The sequence below is a fragment of the Cupressus sempervirens genome, chromosome 7, assembly GCF_028749045.1.
Source record: "Cupressus sempervirens isolate cs-2001-9-10 chromosome 7, ASM2874904v1, whole genome shotgun sequence".
NCBI classification, from domain to species: domain Eukaryota; kingdom Viridiplantae; phylum Streptophyta; class Pinopsida; order Cupressales; family Cupressaceae; genus Cupressus; species Cupressus sempervirens.
Window position 1 is genome coordinate 927,166,648 of NC_143124.1, and position 23,876 is coordinate 927,190,523.

Genomic DNA, 23,876 nt, shown 5'->3' on the forward strand with positions numbered 1-23,876 from the left:
ATGACTAAAAGACTCCACAAGACCCCTACTTATACCAATCTAAGCCACAAGTCGGCCCAGAACACAAATCAAATACAAATACATAAATTAAATGCCACAAGTCGGCCTGCAATAACAATTAAATATCTAGAAATCGATATCCGAGTAAAATCGCGATATCTCCTAGCTCCGATTGAATTAGAACTCCCGCTTCGAACCGTAGGTAGTAATTTAGGTCCTCACAACCCCTTAAATGCGCAAAGGCTGATTCCCCAAGGAAAAGTGTGCATCCATCCTAAAAGTCACGTACAACAGACTATCACGCGAAACTGCCAAAAATCGATACTTGGGAGAGTTGCCATATCTCCCAACCTATAATGAATTAGGACTTGCGCTCTTGACACAAGGAAGTACTCTAGGCCCTCTTCAATCCCTGAAGTGCGCAACCTCTCATTCATTAAGGATAATTAGTTATATAGCCTGCAACAAGCACCCAGAAACTAGAAAAACACAGTTCCGGCAGCAAGGTAAAAACTGCTCAAACTTCAACTCAATCCATCCAATCTCTATGCAATCATGAGGAAAGGTTCTCCAATGTGTCTCTAACACATCCCTAACCATGAAAACATAACTCCACCAAAATCCAAGCTTGATGCTCCTCAACGTTTAACCAAAATCCCTCCAAATATGCAGGATTGCAAGCAAGCCTAGGATGCTCCTGTATCAGACACCCCAGGTTCGAAAAGATGTTCTAGTAACTAGAAGAACATCTTCTGGGATTCAACACATAAATCCCACATTGATTCTTCACATACACGTCCTCCAAGTCTTCAACTTGCACACTCTTTCCCTTGTTTTTCTTCTTCTTCACATCCACCATAGGTGTTCTATAAGTTTACTTTCCATGCTAATCTCCAACCCTCTCGGAATCTGCCAACTCAACTCGGCTACCAATACTTAGGTTCCTCCTATCGAGTTCTTCATTCTCCAAAAGAATCAGGGAAAACTTCCTACCACCTTTCTCAATAGTAAACACATTTCTAACACAATCATGCATAGCCCTGCAATCATACTGCCAAGGTCTACCAAGTAACACATGACAACTGTTCACATCTACAATATCACACAACACTTGCTCCTTATACTTTGCCCAATCTAGAAATAAACAAGGCATTGCTCCCTCACTTCCAAAGCATGCTCACCTTGTAACCAACCAATCCTATACGAATAAGGATGTCTCACTCTCTTCAAACCAAGTTTCCGAACCATCTCCTTTGCAACAAGGTTATCAATACTACCACCATCCACAATCACCTTACAAACTTTACCACTAGACTTACAACAAGTCCTAAACAAACTAGTTCTCTGACAAGAATCCAATGTCCTCTCACCAACTAGTACTCGTCGAGCCAACAAACTTTCTCCTTGCTCAGGCTGATTGTCCTGGACTTCAACCTCATTCACAACAACAACTGTCCTACCAATTGGACATTCAAAAGATCTATGCCCTTCTTTACCACACTTGAAACAATTACCTATGAACACACCTCCACCTATCCTTCTTTTCTGTTCAACAGGTTTTGGTTCACCTTCTACTTTTGGTTTAGCTTGTGTTGAACTATTCTGCTTCTCCTTCCCTCGGGAACTACCTTGATTCTTCCTCTTTAGTTTCTCCTCTGCTCTCAAAGCATACTGATAAGCATCCTCAATTGAAAAAATATTCAACATACCAACCTCATCCTGAATATTGAATCTCAAACCATTAATATTTCGAGCTACCTTCTCTTTTGACAATTCTCTATGCCCAGACCGAATAGTCAACTTGTAGAACTCCTCTGTATAATCTTTCATAGTCATATCTTTCTATTTCAGATTTTGCAACCTCTTAAATAACTCAAGTTCATAATCAGTAGGAACGAACTTAACTTTCAACTTAGTCACCATCGATTTTCATCTAGTGATCTTCATTTCACCTTCCTCTTTTCTATCTTTTTGTAGTTCTTTCCACCAAAGAGCAGCATGTCCATTCAACTTAGTTTGTGCCAACCTCACTCTGAGTGGATCCTCAATATCCTCAAGCTCAAAGTAGTCTTCCAATTCACTAATCCAATCAATCAGGCCTTCAAGATTCAAAATACTTGAAAAATTAGAAACCTTCATCTTATACTTCAGCTTCAACTGAGATCCAACTCTAGAAAACTAACCAACCCTAATTCTAATAGGTCTCTCCACACGATCAGTTTTGGCCTCACCACTTGATTCAGCAAATTCAATGTCTTCAGCAGCTTCCTCATAACCATCTTCAGTACCCACATGTCTAGGTACACCACCCAAAGCACTTACAATTTCAACAATCATGTCACTCATCATCAATGCAATCTCAGATCTGAACTCTGCTCTCATCTTCTCTAAGATCCATTCTTTTACAACATCACTAAAATCATTGATTGCCCTAGGGTCCAATCTTCTTGGAGGCATCTTCCAAAATTTTATCAAACCCTAAGCAACAAATCCACCAATCTAGAAGATCAATCAGCAATAAGATCAACCTTCTTTGCAAATCCTAGTGTAAATTGCCTGAGCTTCGATGATCTATCAACACACTCAGGAACAACCTTCGCTCTGACACCACCTGATGCAACGCAAGGCAGGAGTAGCCCCAAAGGAGATGTCCTAGCCCCCAACAATATAACCACACAACGGAAACACAATAGCAAGAAACAATAATGCAAGATCTGATACCAACTCACAATAATTTGTTCATAAACATAACTAATTACATGCAATATGCCCGGCTGTAAGGCCTTTTGGGTTAGGGCCAAATACAAATAGCAATTACAAAATCAATTCTGCAAGATCCAACAAGATCCAACTTACAACCAATCTCATTTAGTCTAGATACACAACTGGATAAGAACACCAAGAAGAATCCACACTTGTACCCTCAGGTCCACCAAGAGATCCTCTAGGTTCTAAGCCGCAACTTTAACTCTTCAAATTTGCATCTACTCAATAATGACTAAAAGACTCCACAAGACCCCTACTTATACCAATCTAAGCCACAAATCGGCCCAGAACACAAATTAAATACAAATACATAAATTAAATGCCACAAGTCGGCCTGCAATAACTATTAAATGTCCAGAATTCGATATCCGAGTAAAATCGTGATATCTCCTAGCTCCGATTGAATTAGAACTCGTGCTTTGAACCGTAGTTAGTAATTTAGGTCCTCTACAACCCCTTAAATGTGCAAAGGTTGATTCCTCAGGGAAAAGTGCGCATCCATCCCGAAAGCCACATACAACAAACTGTCGCACGAAACTGCCAGAAATTGATACTTTGGGAGAATTGCCATATCTCCCAACCTATAATGAATTAGGACTTGCGCTCTTGACACAAGGAAGTACTCTAGGCCCTCTTCAATCACTGAAGTGCGCAACCTCTCATTCATTAAGGATAATTAGTTATACAGCTTGAAACAGGCACCCAGAAACTAGAAAAAACACAGTTCCAACAGCAAGGTAAAAACTGCTCAAACTTCAACTCAATCCATCCAATCTCTATGCAATCATGAGGAAAGGTTCTCCAATGTGTCTCCAATACATCCCTAAACATGAAAACATAACTCCACCGAAATCCAAGCTCGATGCTCCTCAACAGTGAACCAAAATCCCTCCAAATATGCAGGATTGCAAGCAAGCCTAAGATGCTCTTGCATCAATGTGATTGATGATTACTCAACCACTGGCGATCGGCAATATGTATAATGGTGGGGAGTCATGTGCCCATAGGGACATGACTCTATGTGGCCAAAGGCTAAGTAGAGTCATGGCCCTACGGGTCCATGAACTCATATAATAGTGCCGACGGTTTGTTAAACCGATAAGTAATACAATCGCTTGCAATACAATATTGCAATGTAATTACATGACAATTAGTAAGCACATAACCGTAGTCAACTATATATATGAATGTGATGAAATCACAGATTTAAATACTTAAACATTGTGTACTTCACTTCTACTGAAGCTACACTTTAACACGTAGATGTTTAAACGAGATTGTTTGATCTCGAGCCAATTACGATTGGTGTCAGCAACTGTGGGCAACAAAGTCATAACAGCAAAGATGAAAGAAACACCATGAGTTAAATTAGAGATTATCTTTTATATAATTGACATACTTAATGAGCCATAACCAGAATTAGACTTGCATGAAATAATAAATGAATGATGTTTAGAAAAAATTTGCCATAGATTAAGTTCTGTCATGCACAGTCCAAATCTTAAGTACATTCATGCCAACTAATGTTGCAAGAGGAAGTATAGAACTGCGATTACAATATACCCCCAAATCATTGCAACAACCATGGAGACATACCAGTTACCACTATAAAGATGTGCATATGCAGATCCTTTTTACACTCTATAAGATGCATTGCATCATTTGCAAATAAAGCATACAATGCTTGATATCTTGGATTCTTGGGACATTTATATATAGACTTTACTAGACTAGAAATTTGGTTCATGACCCATACTTTGCATGAGCAACCAACTAGTACATGTAGACTTGATGTTTTGGTAGTCAACTTTGCGATGGCAAAAACTTAGATGGCATGTGAAAACTCATCCACTGCCCACCAACATTAATGCCTCGCAGTTCGAGTTTGAATCACGTGAAAGTTGCTGGAAAATGTTCTAAATTTGCATGGGTATCACAGAGGAACTCTGCTCTGACTTGCAGATTGCTGCAACATTAGGGATGCCTCTGGATCTGGAGTAAAACTGTGCGGGATACTCTTGGAAATCCAATACAGATGTTGTGGGATGGTCTGGAGAAAGCAAGTTCAAAAAACTTTATCTGCCATATTAAATGTAATACAAACTATTTAGTATCTTTTATTTTCTTGAAATCTGCACTTTTTCGATTAAACAATGATCTTTGAGTATTATCTGATTCGAGCCAATGTTTGCAAAGATTTTCAGGCTTTGTTGTTGCAATTGGCATGCAAAATTTGTGCCCTTTTTATGAACAAAGGTTTTTGGTGGGAGAAACACTAATCCAAAGCATTATAACCATAGGTCACAGACTCAAACTTAGAGAGTACTTGGCAAGCACAAAAGTTTCAACTCGGCAATTTAGAAAGAACTGCAAATTAAAATCTTTTACAGAGATGTATTTTTTTTGTAAAATTCAATTACAAAATGTATTAAATTAAAAATTGACATCTTGAAAGAGAAAATGCATGGTTTTATAGCAAAAATAACACATTTAAAACATATTTTATCAAGTATTTTACCTGCATCAACATTTTTACCCATGATTTTTTTGTGTCTATAAAATCACGAAAGTTAAGCTTGTGAGTACTCGCCCAACAAAAAGTATAGAGAGTACTCAGCAACCCGGAGAGTACTCAGAGAGTTTGCAAATTACGATTATAACATCAGCCCTTGTCAAAAAGTGGTCTTCTAAGCAAACAGAGAGGTAGGTGATGTCAAATGGCAAAAAACACCAGTATTGAATTGTTGGGGGTTGGGAATACTGATACCGCTTACCTTTGGTTGAGGAGTTTGTAATGGTAGGGGACTATTGTCATTGAGGTACATGGAATGTTAAAAGTCCAAGTGAGCAATCTCAACAAAAATGCTATAGGTTTTGAAATGTTTGGAAATACAAGTGAGGAACATGCTATCCCTTTGAAAGGGAAGTTCAAAGGACCAACTCCAACAAAGGTAGTTGTAGTGCAAATGGTTGGGGAATTGGGATTGGGGGGAATCAAGGAAAGGATGTTGGGGAGGTAGAAGTCTGACAGGCCAATAGGTATGAAGGGAAAGTTGGACTCTAGGTGGAAGGCATACTGAGAGGGTGATGCAGAGGAAGGGCTCACTTTGGCTTCTCAAATCAAATGGTAAGGGCTTCTTCCATTAAAACAAGAACTTGACTCTCAGAGCTTCCCTCTAGACCCTTGTCTTGCGACTCACTATGTGACATTTGAACCTACTTTACTTGCTTTGCAATGACATTGGACGGGCCTTATAATATGGCATAATGGCCAGTGTACAACTTCCTCATGAAGGCTTTCAACCATGCATTAATACTTAGGTTTTACTTCTATTGTCTTATTAAGACTTGGAATGACAACTTAATGGTAACAAGGCCAAACAAAGACCAAATGGAGTCAACCTCAACCAATGACTTGAGGAACTCCTACAGTTTGTATTCAAGTGTGTTTTGTGATGACAAACAACACTTGATGCAATTTTGACTGATCATTGACTAGTTATAACTGTCACATATAGTCCTTCAAGAGCATGTGGAAACCTCAAATCGGAGCCCTGCAAAATCAGGATATGAAAATACGTATAGTACATGCCTTCCCACCCATTATGGGAATTTGGTGGAAGATCGGGCTACAAAAAATAAATTCTTCTCACTGGTTACCCTAGGTAGGGTTTTTACCAGTCTTCAAGAAAAATGCAATATCTTTCAAACTATTGGATAAAACCAAAAGCAAAAAAGAGTAGATTTGCATGAAAAATCAATTCCAATAGGTTTCAGGACATTAATTGAATTGTACAACATGAAAGAGCAGGACTATTATGGGAAAATGCAAGAAAATTGCTCCAAAATGATTGAAAATCTTCATCTCAATGTTCACCAACCCCTAGGGTTGTGTTTACAAGGCCTATTTATGCTATTTCAATCAGTTCCTTAGATTAAGCCAATCCACAACTATCCTTTAACAACATTTGAAAAATGTTGTCATTAGAATATTGATGATTTTGACAACATTTGAGCAACTTTTACATCTTTTGCTTCAATTGCACCAAAACACCAAAAATGGTCCTAGATGGCATTCCATGGTCTCAAATGACCTTATTTAGGTCAACCATACTGAAACAAGACTAAAACACAAAGTTGATTACATTTGTTTGAGGTGCCCCTGCACCAGAGAGGTAAGTCTGAAAGTCCAGCGGAACCAATGGAAGATCAAACCTTCGGGTTTATGGGGAAAGCATGTGGGGAAGGGGAAATTTGCTAGCTTGACAGGAACAAAGGGAAGTGAAGGTGTACAAAAAGATGTGTGGCAGGGAAACTCTAATCATTTCCAGAGACTTAAACCTACAATCTAACATTTCGAAATATTTTGGGATTTTAGCATCTGTGTGACATTATAGGCATGTGGAGAATGATAGGAGACAATAGTTATGCAATTTTCATGACTAAGGATCCACAAAGAGATTTCTCAAACTGGTTATTAATGGTTGGGCCAAATAGGCTCAAAACACAAGAGGGGATATTCTTGCAAAATTTGACATTTAGGATTGAGTCTGTTAATGAACAATTTTTCCTGTTCACTGATGTATTTTCTAACAACAAGAAAAACCACTTTACAACAAATGAGTTCTCTAATTTTAACTCTCTGTGTTTAGAGACACAACTCCCTCCAAAATAGGTTTTGCAACAAGTTCTTTTATTTTAAAAGAATAAAATGGAATCTGCTTTTTTTTTCGAGAAAGAACTAAAGGCCTTCAATATACTTTTCCATAAACATGTAAAAGCATCGCTAAAGATGAGATGATTTTCACGAATGAACCTTAAGACTCATAGAATGATGGATCACATAAGCTGATCATTCACTAAAGATAACTAATTCAAATGCCATTCATAGAGATAATAAGAAATCAATTACCACAATCAAGACTGTATTACTTATGAAATCAATCCAGATTACCAAAAACCATAAGATTTCAAGTCATTGATAACACCACATAAGGAACCAATATATTCATCACTATCTTCCTTTTAATTCATATGAAAATAACACTATCAAGGTATCTTCTTCAACAAAGTATCATAACTACCTGTCTTCAAAAATTATGTCTAGAGGATCGACCCTCAGTTTATCAAATAAAACAACATATATAGCCTTGCAGGGCTTTTGAAAGTAGTTTTTAAAACTAACTTTGTATGGAGCTATTAACTAAAAAAAAGTTTTAAAACTTAAAGCCTAAACATAGCTAATCAAAAATTAGAAACAACTACTAGCCAAGGGCCCCTAATTTTGATCTAACTACCAACAATGATGCTTGCATCGGTTTGATGTCCTTTGTCTGTGGGTGCATTTTCATGCCCTCCTTTACATTCCTTGTAGACGACTTCAAACTCGATGGTCTCCTTCTGTTGTGGGACGCTTAGTTGCCCTGTTCTTAATTGCCAAGCAGTGATCACCCTACGAGCATGCTCTAGCTTCTTGTCTTGAACTGTCAGGTGATCATCATAGATTATCATCATGGAATCTGCCCGAGCTGTGATAACGAAATTCACAATAGAGACCTCCTTGGCTTCTTTCATGGCCTTCAACTTATCTTGGCAGACAAAACCTATATCTTTCAAAACTTTATCTGGCTGATCCTTATTCTCCATGATCTCGGCATCGATACACTTGATGTCGTTATCTAGAATTTGTTTTAGACACTCTAATTCTTTAACTAGCTCCAAATACTCATGCAGGCACTGTTCAATTACCATATTCTTCCATTCTAGATTAGTCCTGGATACGTACAGGAAATCAACATCTATGCTGGGATTTGGTTTCTCTGCCAGAAACTTATCTGTTCCATACTCCTGAACTTCAGTCATATGGATGATAACTTCATCCCATTTCTCTTTTTCTACTTCCCAGGCACTCAACTTTGATTCTAGATCTATCATCATCTGATTAGCTTTTGTCTTTGTCTTAGCAAGGTGGGAGATGTAGTTGACTTCACGAGAGATAATTGATTCAATCCATTCATCAAATGCACGAGAGACTAACCTATCTCTCTTTACTTGGTCGTTGAGTTGTTGATTTGCAAGGGAAGTGACGTCAACCATAGAAATGGCATTGGATTGTGCTTCAACTTCGGCGTTCTACATTGTATGGATGTATTCTACTAACAACTGGATAAACTGTTTCAGCGATTTTTTGTCTTTCCAATCTTTACAAATTCGGCTAGTGACTCTTGCATGACCGACATCAAGGATTTTCATATCAGCAGCTCTAGATGTTGGTCCAAGAACAGTCTTTTCCACAGTATAATCCTGGGGTGTAATATCATCAAGGCTTTTATCCGCAAATGGTTTGTACACATCAGCCACCCAATTTCTTGATTTCTCGTCCACTTCTAACAAGGTTTCTATCTTGGGCCTTTTGCTCTTAGGTATTCTGCCTAGACATTTTCCAACCATGTCTTCGACCGAAACATTTACAAGAACTATGCTTTTTTTCGTGCTTACTAAGAGGTCAAACCCATTTGGTGTGGAAGAACCACTCTTGGGTGGAGTTTGAAGAATAGGGGAAGTTCCAATAGCCAAAGAGTTCAAGATGTTAGCTCCATCCACGGCTTACTGGTTGCTTTGCTCCATGGTTTCAATCAGATTAACAACAGATTCAGCCATGACTTCAATATCAATTGGTTCTATACTAGCATTAACCACTGTAGCTTGTTGGGCTCTTTTCCTTTGAGTGCGTGAATGGGTCCACCTAGCTGAGGGTGAAGGTTGAACTAAATTCCAAACGATAGATTAAATTTCAGGTTCAGGGTTCAAGGCACCTACAAAGGACCATGTGACAACTTTATCAATACACTGAATAGGCAATGCTGACTTGGAACTAGTAGATTTGGAGGTCTAACTCAACCTATCCTAACTCGGACTTCCTTTTATTTGCCAGCCAGTTCTTAGTTCTTTCGATGATAGGGATAGTTCTAGCTTGAAGATCATCTTCTTCGGGCAAATCCCAGCCTACTTCAAGCAAGGGAAAAGCCTCAACTTGAGTGGCATAGAAAGGATCTACTACCTCCTCATTTTCATCTTCTTCAACTTGAGCGGCAATTTGAGTTCTTTGATTTGCTTCAAAGTAAACCTAGACCACCACCTTTTCCTCACTTCATAATCTTCTTCACAATCTGCACAAAATCTTCCATTTGAGGGATGTGAACAAAAGATGGGCGCAATTCAATTGAGCTTGCGCAAATCCTTTGCTATCAAATCTAGAGCGAGCAGGGTAGGAAGCTAAGCTCATGGTCTTCAATTCAAGCTCTAACTCAAAAGCATCATGAATGCTTTTGCACTGATAATGGCCAAGTTCAACGGGGAAGGTGAAACCAGAACCTCTCCTAGCTTTGCAACTTTTATCCACTTGTCTGCAAACTTCAATCAGAACATAGCGGTCCAAACAGTATCTGGGTAGCTTTAGGGGTTTACCTTCATAGCCACCAACTCTTATATATGTGAATTTGGGGAACTGGGTGAAAAAGCCACAATAAACAGTAATGAATTGGGCCGCCTCTTCAGTCAACCTCCTTTGCTCTTTACCTTGGAGTTCAAAAACCAATTTAGCAAGAAAAGCATCTTGTACCCTTTTGAAGTCTCTGGGGTTCTCCTTCTGTAGCAAAGGGAAATAATCATATATAGCCATGTTATTTACCCAATCTTGGTGGAGTAAGCCCTCTGTAATGGGCACCCTTGAATGTCCCAAAAAGTAAACCAAATTGCTGAAAGGAATTATGTCAAACAATTTCCATTCAACTTCATATTTCTCTGTTTAATGTTTTAAACCCTTTATAACTCCGAAAATCAAACGTTTATTTGTTTGTTGTGTTTTGTGCATGGAATTGGTATCATACAACATAAACGAGAAAGAAACTACAATAATATGCAAAGTGGAAATGAACTGCTGCCAATAAAATGTTATTTTCAGAATTCATAAAACCAAATACATGGCAAATTTATCAACTCACTAATTACTTCAGCATTATTGACATAATACTCCAGCCCATGCTTTCGAACTTGCTGCTACAGTACTTTGTCCTTCAATCAGTCCGCTACCTTCGTAATATGATTCTCTCAAAGCGGCATAAGCGTTGGACAAGTAGTGAAGAAGATATGAGCAAAATACCAAATCTGCCTGTAGCTGGAAATGCAACTAAACTGCCTGATAATGAAGCCGATAACAAAGAGTTCGAAAGGCCAAACCCCAAGGGAATGACGTCTAGAATGTTACAAGAGAGGATAAACGTCCTCAAATGCCAAGAACGGAGCTGCAACTCACACATCAATTTCTTCTCATATTCAACTTGTCTAATGAAGCCACAAATGCTTCCTTTTATTCTATTTCCAAGGGTCTGCTCAACTCATATGGACAATGTGGGATAAAAGATGTGTAATATATAAAACATATATTAAAATACCCCTTATGTCTCCCTTGGGTACACATCCCCATAAAATAAATATTAAAGTAACACTTTAATATTTTACAATTAAATTAGATGTTACTTTAATAAAACTTCAGGCATTAAAATGTATTAGCAATCGGACTCCAAATAATGCGAGTGATAGCTCATCAGAAAGCTCTCACCGAGGAGTATCAAATCCAATCACCAAAATTGGCCTGCACTGTGTCCTGCCAACCTACTAAAAATAGTAAGTATGCCTGAAACTGAGTAAATCAACTTCGTTTTGGCCCAAATTGGAAATGACTAGGCCAAAACACTCCAGGATCCCATTAAACCCTTCGTTAGCCCTCGGAACCATGTAGAACAAGGCTAACGCACACACACTTGGTCAACTGCTAAAATGGGGACATTACAGTCCGCCCCCCTTGAAATTGCTTGTCCTCAAGCAATCTCAGTCCAGCCTGCTGAATAACCTGCTCACTCTCCCATGTAGAATCTTCCTCCGGCAAGTCTTTCCATCTAACCAAATACTCCTTCACTATCCTGTTTCTAAGCTTCCTCTCTCTGGTGTCCAAAATAGCCTCGGGTATTAACACAAGCTTCCCCTCCTCATCCAAAGGGGGTAAATCTGCAGAAGGCACGACACTCTGACCAATGGCTTTCTTCCGCCCCCCTTGAAATTGCTTGTCCTCAAGCAATCTTAGTCCAGCCTGCTGAATAACCTGCTCACTCTCCCATGTAGAATCTTCCTCCGGCAAGTCTTTCCATCTAACCAAATACTCCTTCACTATCTTGTTTCTAAGCTTCCTCTCTCTGGTGTCCAGAATAGCCTCGGGTACTAACACAAGCTTCCCCTCCTCATCCAAAGGGGGTAAATCTGCAGAAGGCACTACACTCTGACCAATGGCTTTCTTAAGCCTAGACACATGAAACACATTGTGCACTCGATTGCCCTCTGGAAGCTCAAGCTCATAGGCGACTTTGCCCACTTCGTGAATCACCCTGTAGGGACCATAAAATCCAGGTTTCAACTTTTCAGCTCCGCTCTTCTTGAGTGATGACTGTCTATATGGTTGTAGCCTCAAGTAAACCATATCCCCTACCTCGAAGCTACGCTCTATTCGGTGTTGATCAGCATACAATTTCTGTTGATTTTGGGCCTGTTGTATATTCTCTTTGAGCACTTTCAGGATGTCCTGACTATCCTGCAATAAGTTTTTGGCTTTGGGCACTCTATTGTCCCCCAAAACTAAATCCATGAAGCTAGGTGCTTCATAACCATAGAGTGCCATGAAAGGAGTCATCTTGATGGACATATGATAAGTGGTGTTATAACAATACTCTCCCATATGCAAGCATTTGATCCAAGCCTTTTGTTGTGCAGTTACATAGTTCCTCAAATATCCTTCCACCCATTTATTCACAATCTCTATTTGCCCATTTGTTTGCGGATGATGACTAGTGCTAGGTGTAAGATTTGTACCACACAACCTAAACAACTCTTGCCAAAAAACACTCATAAACTTACTATCCCGGTCGCTGACAATGAATCTGGGCAGCCCATGTAACCTGAATATCTCTCTAAAGAAAAGATCTACCACCTGTGTTGCTGTGTAAGTGGACGGAATAGCAAAGAAGTGAGCAAACTTCGTCAAGCGGTCCACCACCACATAGATGCAATCCCTTCCCTGCACTCGTGGTAAACTAGTGATGAAGTCCATCGAAATACTTTCCCATTTCCTATCAGGAATGGGCAAGGGCTGTAATAAACCTGCAAGAAATGTGTGCTCTCCCTTATTCTGTTGACAAACCACACACTCCCTGACATACTTCTGAACATCATCCTTGAGCCCTTTCCATAAAAACCGCTCTCGGAGTTGCCTGTAGGTCTTGAAGACCCTCGGATGTCCAGCTGTGGGTGCATCATGAAATGCCTTCAGTATCGCCTCTCTCAAATGTGATGACGGAATCAAATAAACCCTGTTCTGAACTCTGATCAATCCATCTATCACCTCATAGCAATCATCCTGTATGGTACCTGAAATCAATCCAGAAGCCCAAGCATCTCTGACATACTCTGCTATAATCCGATCTCTCCAATCTCCTGAAATCTCTGCCAGAGCACATAAGTGAGGTCTCCGAGATAAGGCATCAGCCACCACATTTTTCTTACCTTTGACAAACTCTAGGTCAAAGTCATAAGCCTGCAATTTAGTCACCCATTTCTGTTGCCGGTCATTGAGATCACACTGGCTCATGAAGTATTTAATACTGTTGTGATCAGTCTTGATCACAAAACGTCCACCTGCCAAATATGATTGAAATTTGGCCAATGCATGCATTATGGCCAACATCTCCCGGTCATAGATAGAACAACTCTTCTCAACTCCTCGGAGCTTCCTACTCTCGAATGCAATGGGATGCTTCTCCTGCATCAATACTGCTCCAATCCCATCACCTGACGCATCACAATTAAGCTCAAAAGGCTTCGTGAAATCCGGTAGAGCTAGAACTGGACATGAAGACATTACCTGCTTGAAATGCTCAAAACACCTCTGTGCTGCCCCTGTCCACACGAAGGCTTCTTTCTTGGTAAGATCTGTCAAGGGTGTAGCAATCTGTGAGAATCCCTTAACAAACCTCCTATAAAAACCACATAAACCAAAGAATCCCTTAAGTTGCGTAAGGTTTGTGGGAGTAGGCCACTCTACAATAGCTCTAATCTTTTCGGGATCAACCCGAACGCCATCTGCACTAATGATATGCCCAAGGTAAAGGAGCTCAGTCATGCCAAACTCACATTTAGATTCCTTGGCATACAATGACTCTCTCTCTCCAGAATAGATAACACCTCCTCCAGATGATGTAAGTGCTCCTACCAAGTCTTACTGAAGACGAAGATGTCGTCAAAGAAGATCAAGACAAATCTCCTCAGCTGCTTCCTGAATACCTAGTTCATACAACTCTGAAATGTAGCGGGTGCATTGGTTAGACCAAATGGCATAACCATGAACTCAAAGTGGCCATAGTGACATCGGAAGGCTATTTTCTCAATGTCCTTTGCTCTCATCCTGATCTGATGGTATCCGGATCGCAAATCAATTTTGGTGAAGAAGCATGCCCCATGCAACTCATCAATCAGCTCATCAATCCTAGGAATGGGATACCTGTTTTTAATTGTTTTCTTATTCAGTGCCCTGTAATCGATGCACATGCGCATCGTCCCATCCTTCTTCTTTACCAATACTACTGCTGAAGCAAAGGGGCTCTTACTGGGCCTGATATGCCCCATCTCCAACAAATCCTTAATCGCCTTCTCTATCTCATCCTTGTGTTTCTTAGGATGACGATAGGGAGTAATCATAACTGGTTTGGCTCCCTCCTCGAGCTCAATAACATGTTCCATCCCTCTGTCAGGAGGAACCCCATGAGGAATATCGCTAAATACTTTAGCGTGTCTATCAAGTATCTTCTGGATATCTAGTGGATGACTCTTTTCTTGTGGCTCTGGTGAAGTTGGCATAATGTAGCACTCTGCCACCCACTCTATGTCATCATGATGAAAAAGTCTCTGCATTCTCCTCAAGGACACTACTCTGCAACCTCCATCTGAAAGTCCTCTAAGTACCACAGTTCTGCCCTCATGCTGGAATCTCATCTTCAATTTTGCTAGGTTGAGTGTGAACTCAACTAGTGAAGCCATCCATGTCATGCCGAGGATGACATCATAATCTCCCATGTCCACAACATAGAACTCATCCTCCAACTCGTAGCCATCTCCAAACCTAATGCGAAGATTAGATATCTTCCAAGTGCATAATAATTTATCACCGTTAGCCACCATGACTCTAAACCCATCATGCTCCTCTGTCTGTAACCCTCTCCTGGCTACCAACTGTGCATCTATGAAGTTATGTGTAGCCCTAGTGTCAATAAGAGATATCACTTTTTGCCCCTGGATAGTACCCCTGACCTTAAATGTGATTGCCTTTTGGGCCCCTGTCAAGTGTGCCAACGATCTATCATCCTTAGGAATGCTGCTCTCCTCTATAGTGTCACCCTCATCTGAATTGGAGTGCTGATCCTCCCCCTCTGACTCTGACTCTTCTACTGAAAAATACTCCATTTGATTTGCCTTAGCCTTGAGAGAACATTTATGAGATAAGTCCCAAGGCTCTCTACAATGGAAGCACAGCTTCTTCTTTCGAAGTTCATTCAAGGTTTCATTGTCTAGTCCTTTTGATCCTTCTTTGGGTTTGCTATACTCTTTCTGAAATGGTTTTTTGTCTTTGTCCTTGCGGTAGGAAGAATCTGTTGAATGGTTTTTTCCTTTGTATACCGAAGGGGCTAAATCTCGTGCCTTTTTAGTTGCTTCAGCTAAGGTGAGTGGATCATGTCCCTTCACCCAACCTCGTAATGGATCAGCAAGACCATCACAAAATAACACCACCAATCTCCTAGGAGAGATATCAGTAACAAGTACAGACAAGCGCTGAAACTCAGCAATGTAAGCATCCACAGAACCTGTCTGTTTTAACTGTGCTAGCTCCTTGAAATGTAACTCGGGATCCCTAGTGTCAAATCTCTCAATCAATGTTTCGGTGAATTCTTCATAAGATGTAATCTGATTATGCCCCAAAGTCACCATGCCATGATGCCACCATTCATGTGCAACGCCATCCAAGTGCATAGCCGCATACTTGATAGCCTCCTCCTCAGGCATAGGATTTAGCTGCAAGTATGTATCTACCTTCTGCACCCAAGCTCGTGCAGTCATCTTCCCTGAAGCATCATAATAAGGTAAAGAAAGTTTTTCAATTTTCTTTCTCAACTCAAAGTTTTGATTCCTCCCTCCTGCTCTAGGCATGTGTCTCATCCTCAAGTCCATATAATCTCTGAGGGAAATATCCGCCTGAAACTCCGATCCACTAGCCTCCCAGTCCCTCCTGAACTGATCCTGTAACTCGGTAATCTGCGGTTTGTTTACTGGTTGAACCGGATCTCTAGGTGGGAAAGTGGGTAGAAGAGGTCTCGAGCTCGCAGTCCACGTTGGGCGTGCAACGTGTCTAAAGTTATCAGCCTCATTCCCATTGTTGCCGTGTCCATTATTACCATTAATGTTATTCTCAAGACCATTGTTGTTGCCTTGGCCTCCATGGTTATTGTTTACCCCATTGTTATTGTTTCTGTTGTTGGCATCACCTAGATTAATATTGACACCCATTTGTCTAGCCATGAGCTGCAACATCATGTCCATTCACCTATTTTGCTCTTGCTGCATATGCTGCCCCTACTCTAATGTATCCAGTAACTGTCTGAACATTACCTCCCCCTGATCTGGACCGGCATTCCCGCCTCCGTCTAATCCTGTATTCCTGTCATCTCGATCACCCATATTGTTGTCCTGATCAAAGAATATCTCCTCTGTGTCTGTATGGCTGGATTCAATGTCCACCTGCACGAATGTACTAGACTGTTTGCTTTGCAAGTCGAAAATCCTATTTTGTCTTGCTCTAGTATCGCGGAAATTATAAGGCCCCTGTCGCATGCTCAAACATAAATGCTTAGCCTGTGTTTTTATTTATTTATTTCTGATTTTAGTGTTTTGACATTTTGTCAAACACTTTTCCCTCTATCCGGCTGTTCCAAATTCCCTATAAGACCTCCACAGGATGGCAGGACTTATAGCTCTGATACCACTGTAATGGGCACCCCTGAATGTCCCAAAAACTAAACCAAATTGCTGAAAGGAATTATGTCAAACAGTTTGCATTCAACCTCTTATTTCTCCGTTTAATGTTTTAAACCCCTTATAACTCCGGAAATCAAACGTTTATTTGTTTGTTGTGTTTTGTGCATGGAATTGGTATCATACAACATAAACGAGAAAGAAACTACAATAATATGCAAAGTGGAAATGAACTGCTGCCAATAAAATGTTATTTTCAAAATTCATAAAACCAAATAGATGGCGGATTTATCAACTCACTAATTACTTCAGCATTATTGACATAATACTCCAGCCCATGCTTTCGAACTTGCTGCTACAGTACTTTGTCTTTCAATCAGTCCACTACTTTCGTAATATCATTCCCTCAAAGCGGCATAAGCGTTGAACAAGTAGTGAAGAAGATATGAGCAAAATACCAAATTTGCCTGTAGCTGGAAATGCAACTAAACTGCCTGATAATGAAGCCGATAACAAAGAATTCGAAAGGCCAAACCCCAAGGGAATGATGTCTAGAATGTTACAAGAGAGGATAAACGTCCTCAAATGCCAAGAACGGAGTTGCAACTCACACACCAATTTCTTCTCATATTCGACCTGTCTAATGAAGCCACAAATGCTTCCTTTTATTCTATTTCCAAGGGTCTGCTCAACTCATATGGACAATGTGGGATAAAAGATGTGTAATATATAAAACATATATTAAAATACCCCTTATGTCTCCCTTGGGTACACATCCCCATAAAATAAATATTAAAGTAACACTTTAATATTTTACAATTAAATTGGACGTTACTTTAATAAAACTTCAGGCATTAAAATGTATTAGCAATCGGACTCTGAATAATGCGAGTGATAGCTCATCGGAAAGCTCTCACCGAGGAGTATCAAATCCAATTACCAAAATTGACCTGCACTGTGTCCTGCCGACTTACTAAAAATAGTAAGTATGTCTGAAACTGAGTAAATCAACTTCGTTTTGGCCCAAATTGGAAATGACTAGGCCAAAACACTCCAGGATCCCATTAAACCCTTCGTTAGCCCTTGGGACCATGTAGAACAAGGCTAACGCACACACACTTGGTCAACTACTAAAATGGGGACATTACACCCTCCCACTCTTTGCACCATGCTAGAATATAAAACAGGTAAGAAGCCATATAAAAACCAAAAACCTCGGACACTTGTGAAAGCTCCTCGTGTAATTTATCTGCTATAATCTCAGCCTAGTCAATATATTTCCCTTCACTTAGGATGGTTTGAACAAAGAAATACATCCAATTTTCCTAGAAAAATGCATTCTTGTTTCCCTTGACTCTATTTAGGAGAGTAATTATGTCTTTAACCTCGGGAATCATATGTTCTCGCATCAGGAGGCGGGGAAGACGAGAACCTCCTTTTTCAGGCTTGAGCAACCAATTTTTAGCAATGGCATTATTGAATTTGCTGGTATCAGTGGCAAACTGGGAATCATACAGGCTGATGGCCCAAACTTCATAGTCCTCATGTGGAGGGATTCAAAGTGCACCCATGACCACAACTCTGTTTACATACACCAACACTTCCCCTGTATGCTTTCTAATGCACCTTTCGGTGGCATCATACTTGTTTCTACATTCCAAAACCAGTTCTGAACAAGGAACTGCCTCAGGAAAAACTCCAGCCTGCAATAATCCACTCACGGCTACCTTCTGTGCAATTGACCTAGGCTTAGGTTTTGAGAACCTCACCATTAGTTTCCCAATATCCTCATTAGCAAGGAAAATATCTGCCAATTCAGGTAAGAAACTGGTAAGGGTGGTGATCGTCTTTTCTTTAGGTAATTTAGGGTGGAAAGTAGCCATGACAGAGTGAAAGAGTTCGATTTTATCCGCAAGGAAAAGACAAAATAAAAGAGGACCAGCAGATTTTATCTTTACCTTTAAGCTGGAATAAAACAATAGCTAATGAGGAAGGAAATGAAACTCATCAGGAGGAATACACAACAAATCTCGTGATGAAAGATTATGTTGCAGCTCCTTGTGTCTCCAAGAAAAATCAGAACTCTTACCTCATCTGGCGATGGAAAGTACCGATTTGACAGGGGTTCTTAATCATTAATGATCACTGCTTGGCTTCCCACATACCAAATCACTCTACCACCTTTCACACCAATTAGTAATTAACGCACATCTTTTCTGCCTTCTTGGGAAAGATTTGACGATCTCCGTATTGTCACTTGTCATTGTGTGCAAACCTTTCAGATCGGTGAACCCTGAACTTGAACCACTTGACGGTTCAAAGTTCAACTTCAAGGAGAGCACTGAAATCCAATGATACCTTAGGTGCTGTCGGAATTTAAACAATATGCGGGTTTAACCAATGAACTTTGAACTTTGAACCAATCAATTCAGGTTCAAGGGAAAATAATGCAGAATAATGTGCAACCATAGGTGTCTCGACAAGACCAAGGTGACTTGAACCTTAGAACCTTGAACTTCGAACCAATTGGTTCAAGAGTTCATGTTCAAGGTTCAGATCAGGATGGAGAACATCATGAAAAGAAAAATAACAAAATAAAAACATAAGGGCGAAAGGTTGAGACCAAAACATGGGTAATAGAGTCTCGACGCCTTTTACATTTGCATAGATGCTATGACACATCTTACGTGTCATTAGATATTCTTACACATCATAATACAACAAACATACTCCTAAAGTGGGCACAAAACTGAATGGAAAATTGTATGGGTATGCAAATTTCCCCATTACAATAAAATATGTAATATAATAATGATTATTGACCAAGTTTAATAATTACATTAAATAAAATTAACTATAAGTGATACAAAGAAGAAATTATAGTTATATAGTATTTTTTTAATATAAAATAAAAACAGGGCAACACCCTATCCATTAGAAACTTATGGTCTGGAATGTCATGCTCATCTTGGCTTGTGTCATCATTTGATATACAGGAATTTTAATACATTGATCTATTCATATTTTTCTAGTGGGTGCTATAGCCTGCCATAACTAATACTAACTGATACACCTGTGTTGTGATATCCCCTGAATAATTTTTAAACCTCGGTATAGTATATGAGTGAACTGCCCCTGATAATAACCTCCTGTTATCTAGTTCAAGCCAGACCTCTGATGAATTTAATTGCAGTCACTGCCAAGCTGCTTGGAGATGTCTGGTTGCCTCGTTGTGGGTAGTTGTTACAAGATATATATACTCAAATATATTTGCAGTTTAAAGACTATCAAATGATATGACTACCATGCACTGTTCAGATATATTATTCAGAATTCCAAGGTTACAAGCTAACATGGGTTCACTGACAATGATTAAACTTATATCAAAGCAGAAGCTGCAGAATATGAGTTGAGTAAAAATCTTAAAAACAATGGCACCTGTAGCAACACTTCAATATCAAATCCAGATTGATGCCCACATTGGGACACACTTGACCCACTGTATACAACAGCACAGTAAGCCTCGACAAGCACGGAAGGTTTGTCCAATCACCTAATGTATGGAATTTCCAGGCCACAAACATCTCTGTGGTGACAATCCCGATCACCTAAGCATATGTAAGCATGAGGAATAGACTCCTGCTACTTCCCATCACCCAGTTCTACAGCTGGACAGTCCAGCGGCGACCTGAGCATTCACCGTGTTTGCAAACAATCAATCCTTGTTCAAACCCAACTCCCAACACTGATAACACCGTCACCTGGCAAGGCATCTTGTGGTTGTATATTTCACAGTTTGTATTTGAACTGTGCTCCTCCAATGCCAACGCAATCGCTTCCGTGAAATGCTTAATACCTGCACTCCATTCTTCTGTAACTAAAAGACCACATCCGATCACCTTAAAGTTATGTGAATAGCAGGAGGAGTTCGTCCGTCAATGATTCTGCCGAGAATTAAATGAAAAAGGTTTGGGGCTACTTCCAAACACTTCACAGGGTTGTCGTCCTGTGCTAGCAAACGATTACAGTTGCCTATTTCTTTGCAAATTCTGGAAGTGATTTTTTCTTCTCCCCAAATGAACTACCTTTCCCCCACCTATATATTCATCTTCCATTTCCAGCTCATGTTACATGGCAGAGCGATCCACTCAGTGCATAACGGCACAGGCAGAGCAGCTTCAGACATGCAAGCATTACAGATTCCAAATGCTAGACGTGGTATGCCAACCAAGCCAAGACAAGCTGACATCCGACATGGCGCCAAGTAGGATAGACATTTAAATTAGGAATGCCACCACAAAGCACACGTGGGCCATTGAGGGGAAAGTTTGACCACGCACAATGAAATTTTAATTTCCAACTCAACGTATCACCCCTTTTAATCAAAAGGACCCCTTAACCTATCGGAATGCATGAAAGAATAGGCTAAGGCTGGGGTCTCACGGGCACCCGCTTCCTTAAAAATAGAGCGGATATTTTTTTAAATTTTTTAAGAATATTTAAAGAGAAGTGGTTTTATAAATTTTGTATGTGAATCTGTTTTTTAAAAAATTGACTCTTAAACTCAAGGAATTTGGTTGTCTCTTTAATTTTAAAAATAAAAATTCATAAATTTGTTTGGTGGGATTATTTCATTTGGGTGGAAAAATGAAGAGTAGGTTGTTGACAAATGGTAAGATTCTTCCCTAAGCTGGTAAGGCTATTTGCAGCCCCACCTCATTTGCACCCGTTTAAATTGAGAGGGCTAAAATGTCGGAGCTTCCTATTTTATAGGAAAAGATTCCAAATAAACTTTTATCCCTCTTAAAAAATTATCAAGAAGCCACCCACTCCACAAAAATAGAGCCCAAGCCCCTCCCATAGAACCCCTGCCTAAGTATGGGTAACGTCTATTATGCAACTGGAAGGGACATGACATGTGTTATCTCAATGTTTCATATCTTGTTTGAAACAATAGTAAAGAAACTAGATATAGTCGATTAAGCTATCGGGAAAAATTTGTTGAAGTTGGGGATACAAGTGTCTTTGTTTTCAATTATTTTTTAAATTCAGGCTGCTATGCTAAGTATTTTATGAGATAGCGACAAGAGCCTGACCACCTTTTAGATTATGCAAGCATTCTTTGTTGCCATCATCATTTTATGGCTCTTGATTCCTTGCTTTGATCCATTTTTAATGCCAAGACCAGCGGTTGCTCCAAACAAAGTGTAACTGTAGTCTTCTTAATCAAGGTTTAAAAACCAATCTGTTACTTTATGTGATGCCACATTCTTAAACGTATTTTTAATTTTAACCTCTTGATTGCAGGAAACACCTGTGCAGCAAGGGACGTAGAGTCGAGAGCTAGAAGCTTCTGCAGATAGTTTACTTGTTGCCATGGAATTAGACAAGTCCCAAGTGGAGGTAGAACAGAAGGCAAGTATATTACATCGTTGCAAGAAGTGTAGAAGAATTGTGGCATCTCAGAAAAATGAAGTTCCTCATATCCCAGGGGAGGGCCAAAAGTGCTTCAAGAAGAAAAACAGGAGTGCTAGAGATAGAGATTTGATTGATGTAGAGAGTAAACCAGCGTGCTCGTCAGTGTTTGTTGAACCAATGCAATGGATGGAGGCAGGTATTTATCCTTGAGTTGCTAGACCTTGACGAATACATTCTATAAGTTTCTGCCATGTAGCCATTTTTATCTTTGATGCTCTAGTTCGAGTTGGTAAAAAGTTGATAATGCTTTGAACAGTCCAAGAAGGAGCTACTGAAGGCAAACTTACGTGTAAGGGTTGTAATGCCCGTTTAGGCTATTTCAATTGGGCAGGGATGCAGTGTAGCTGTGGAACTTGGGTAAACCCTGCTTTTCAGCTACATAAGAGCCGATTGGATGCTTGTACAGTCTAGTTATTTTGTTTGCATACTTCGATTCATGCAATTGTTATATAGCTTAAAATCCTGAGATATAGTCCTGTGTCAAAATAAACTGAAAAAAAGCTATAGAGCATGACTAAGGCTGTTTTAAGGTTGCTTGGATGTTTATAACTGTGGTTATAAGACTATAAGTGCTTAAAATCATGAAAAATGCCCGAAGGAAAAAGGCCCATTTTTCTGCTCTTCTTGAAATCTCGTGTTATTTTAGGTGATCAAGTTTGTGTACGCATGCCATGCATTGGTAAGCTATGTGGCCGAGTCTAATTTTCTGGAGTCACATTTAACTCGTTACTGGATAAACAGATTGTGGACCAATTCTGCAATTTCTGTACTATCATTTCCTGTAAAGTTCAAACACAGCTAAGGACATGAGAAGAGTTGCCTTGTTTTATTTGGCATGAGGCTTACTATTTTTTTTCCGAAAACCAAAAAAGCGTATTTATTCGGTGATAATACTCTGCTTTTAGTTTGAAGGCATTTCCTTGTGCTATTAACTCGTACGAAATCATGCAAAAAGAAAAAAAGGCTTCTGTAGTCTTATTTGTTTGACTAAGTGAGTTATCCCACATATAAATAAGCTCACCTGACAATTTTTAATGGTGTTATTTAAAAAATGTTAATAATATTAGTTTATTGAATTTAAGTTTAATGTATTCATTGAATTATGAGATGTAGATTATTTCTGAGTGTGAGATTACATGATGGTGTATATAAGATTACAAAGATATAATTATAAGTGAATTTGACACTCGATTAAGTTTATAAGGGAATTATCATTTTGAAAATATAATTTTTTTCTTAAAAGAATTTTAATTATTATATTTTATTAATAATGTATAAGTTAATTGAAAATAAGTAAATATATGATTGCTAGGTACTTTCTTTTTTAAAGATTTGAAGGACTTTTTATTATGGACTTTATCATTTTGACTATAAATGTCAAATTAGTATTTTTTGTTCACGTTGACTGCACTTGCATGTACATGTATGAGTATGTAGATGTGTGTGGGGTGTGCAGGTACATGCAAACATGCATGTGCTTGGGTGTGTTGATGTGTACTTGTGCA

At 39.4% G+C, this 23,876-nt stretch overlaps 1 protein-coding gene across 3 annotated transcripts in view; it reads left to right on the plus strand.

Annotated features, from left to right (window-relative positions):
• Positions 1 to 23,200, plus strand: part of LOC149550595 (dual specificity protein phosphatase-like protein) — a 35,341-nt gene extending 12,141 nt beyond the window's left edge. For all 3 annotated transcript variants that reach the window (XM_089793584.1, XM_089793586.1, XM_089793585.1), the window contains exons 2-3: positions 22,201 to 22,507; positions 22,628 to 23,200. In XM_089793584.1, the coding sequence (XP_089649710.1) occupies positions 22,270 to 22,507; positions 22,628 to 22,782 (393 nt within the window). In that variant the 5' untranslated portion in view covers positions 22,201 to 22,269 and the 3' untranslated portion in view covers positions 22,783 to 23,200. The remainder of the gene's footprint in view (positions 1 to 22,200; positions 22,508 to 22,627) is intronic.
• Positions 23,201 to 23,876: the final 676 nt, after the last annotated feature.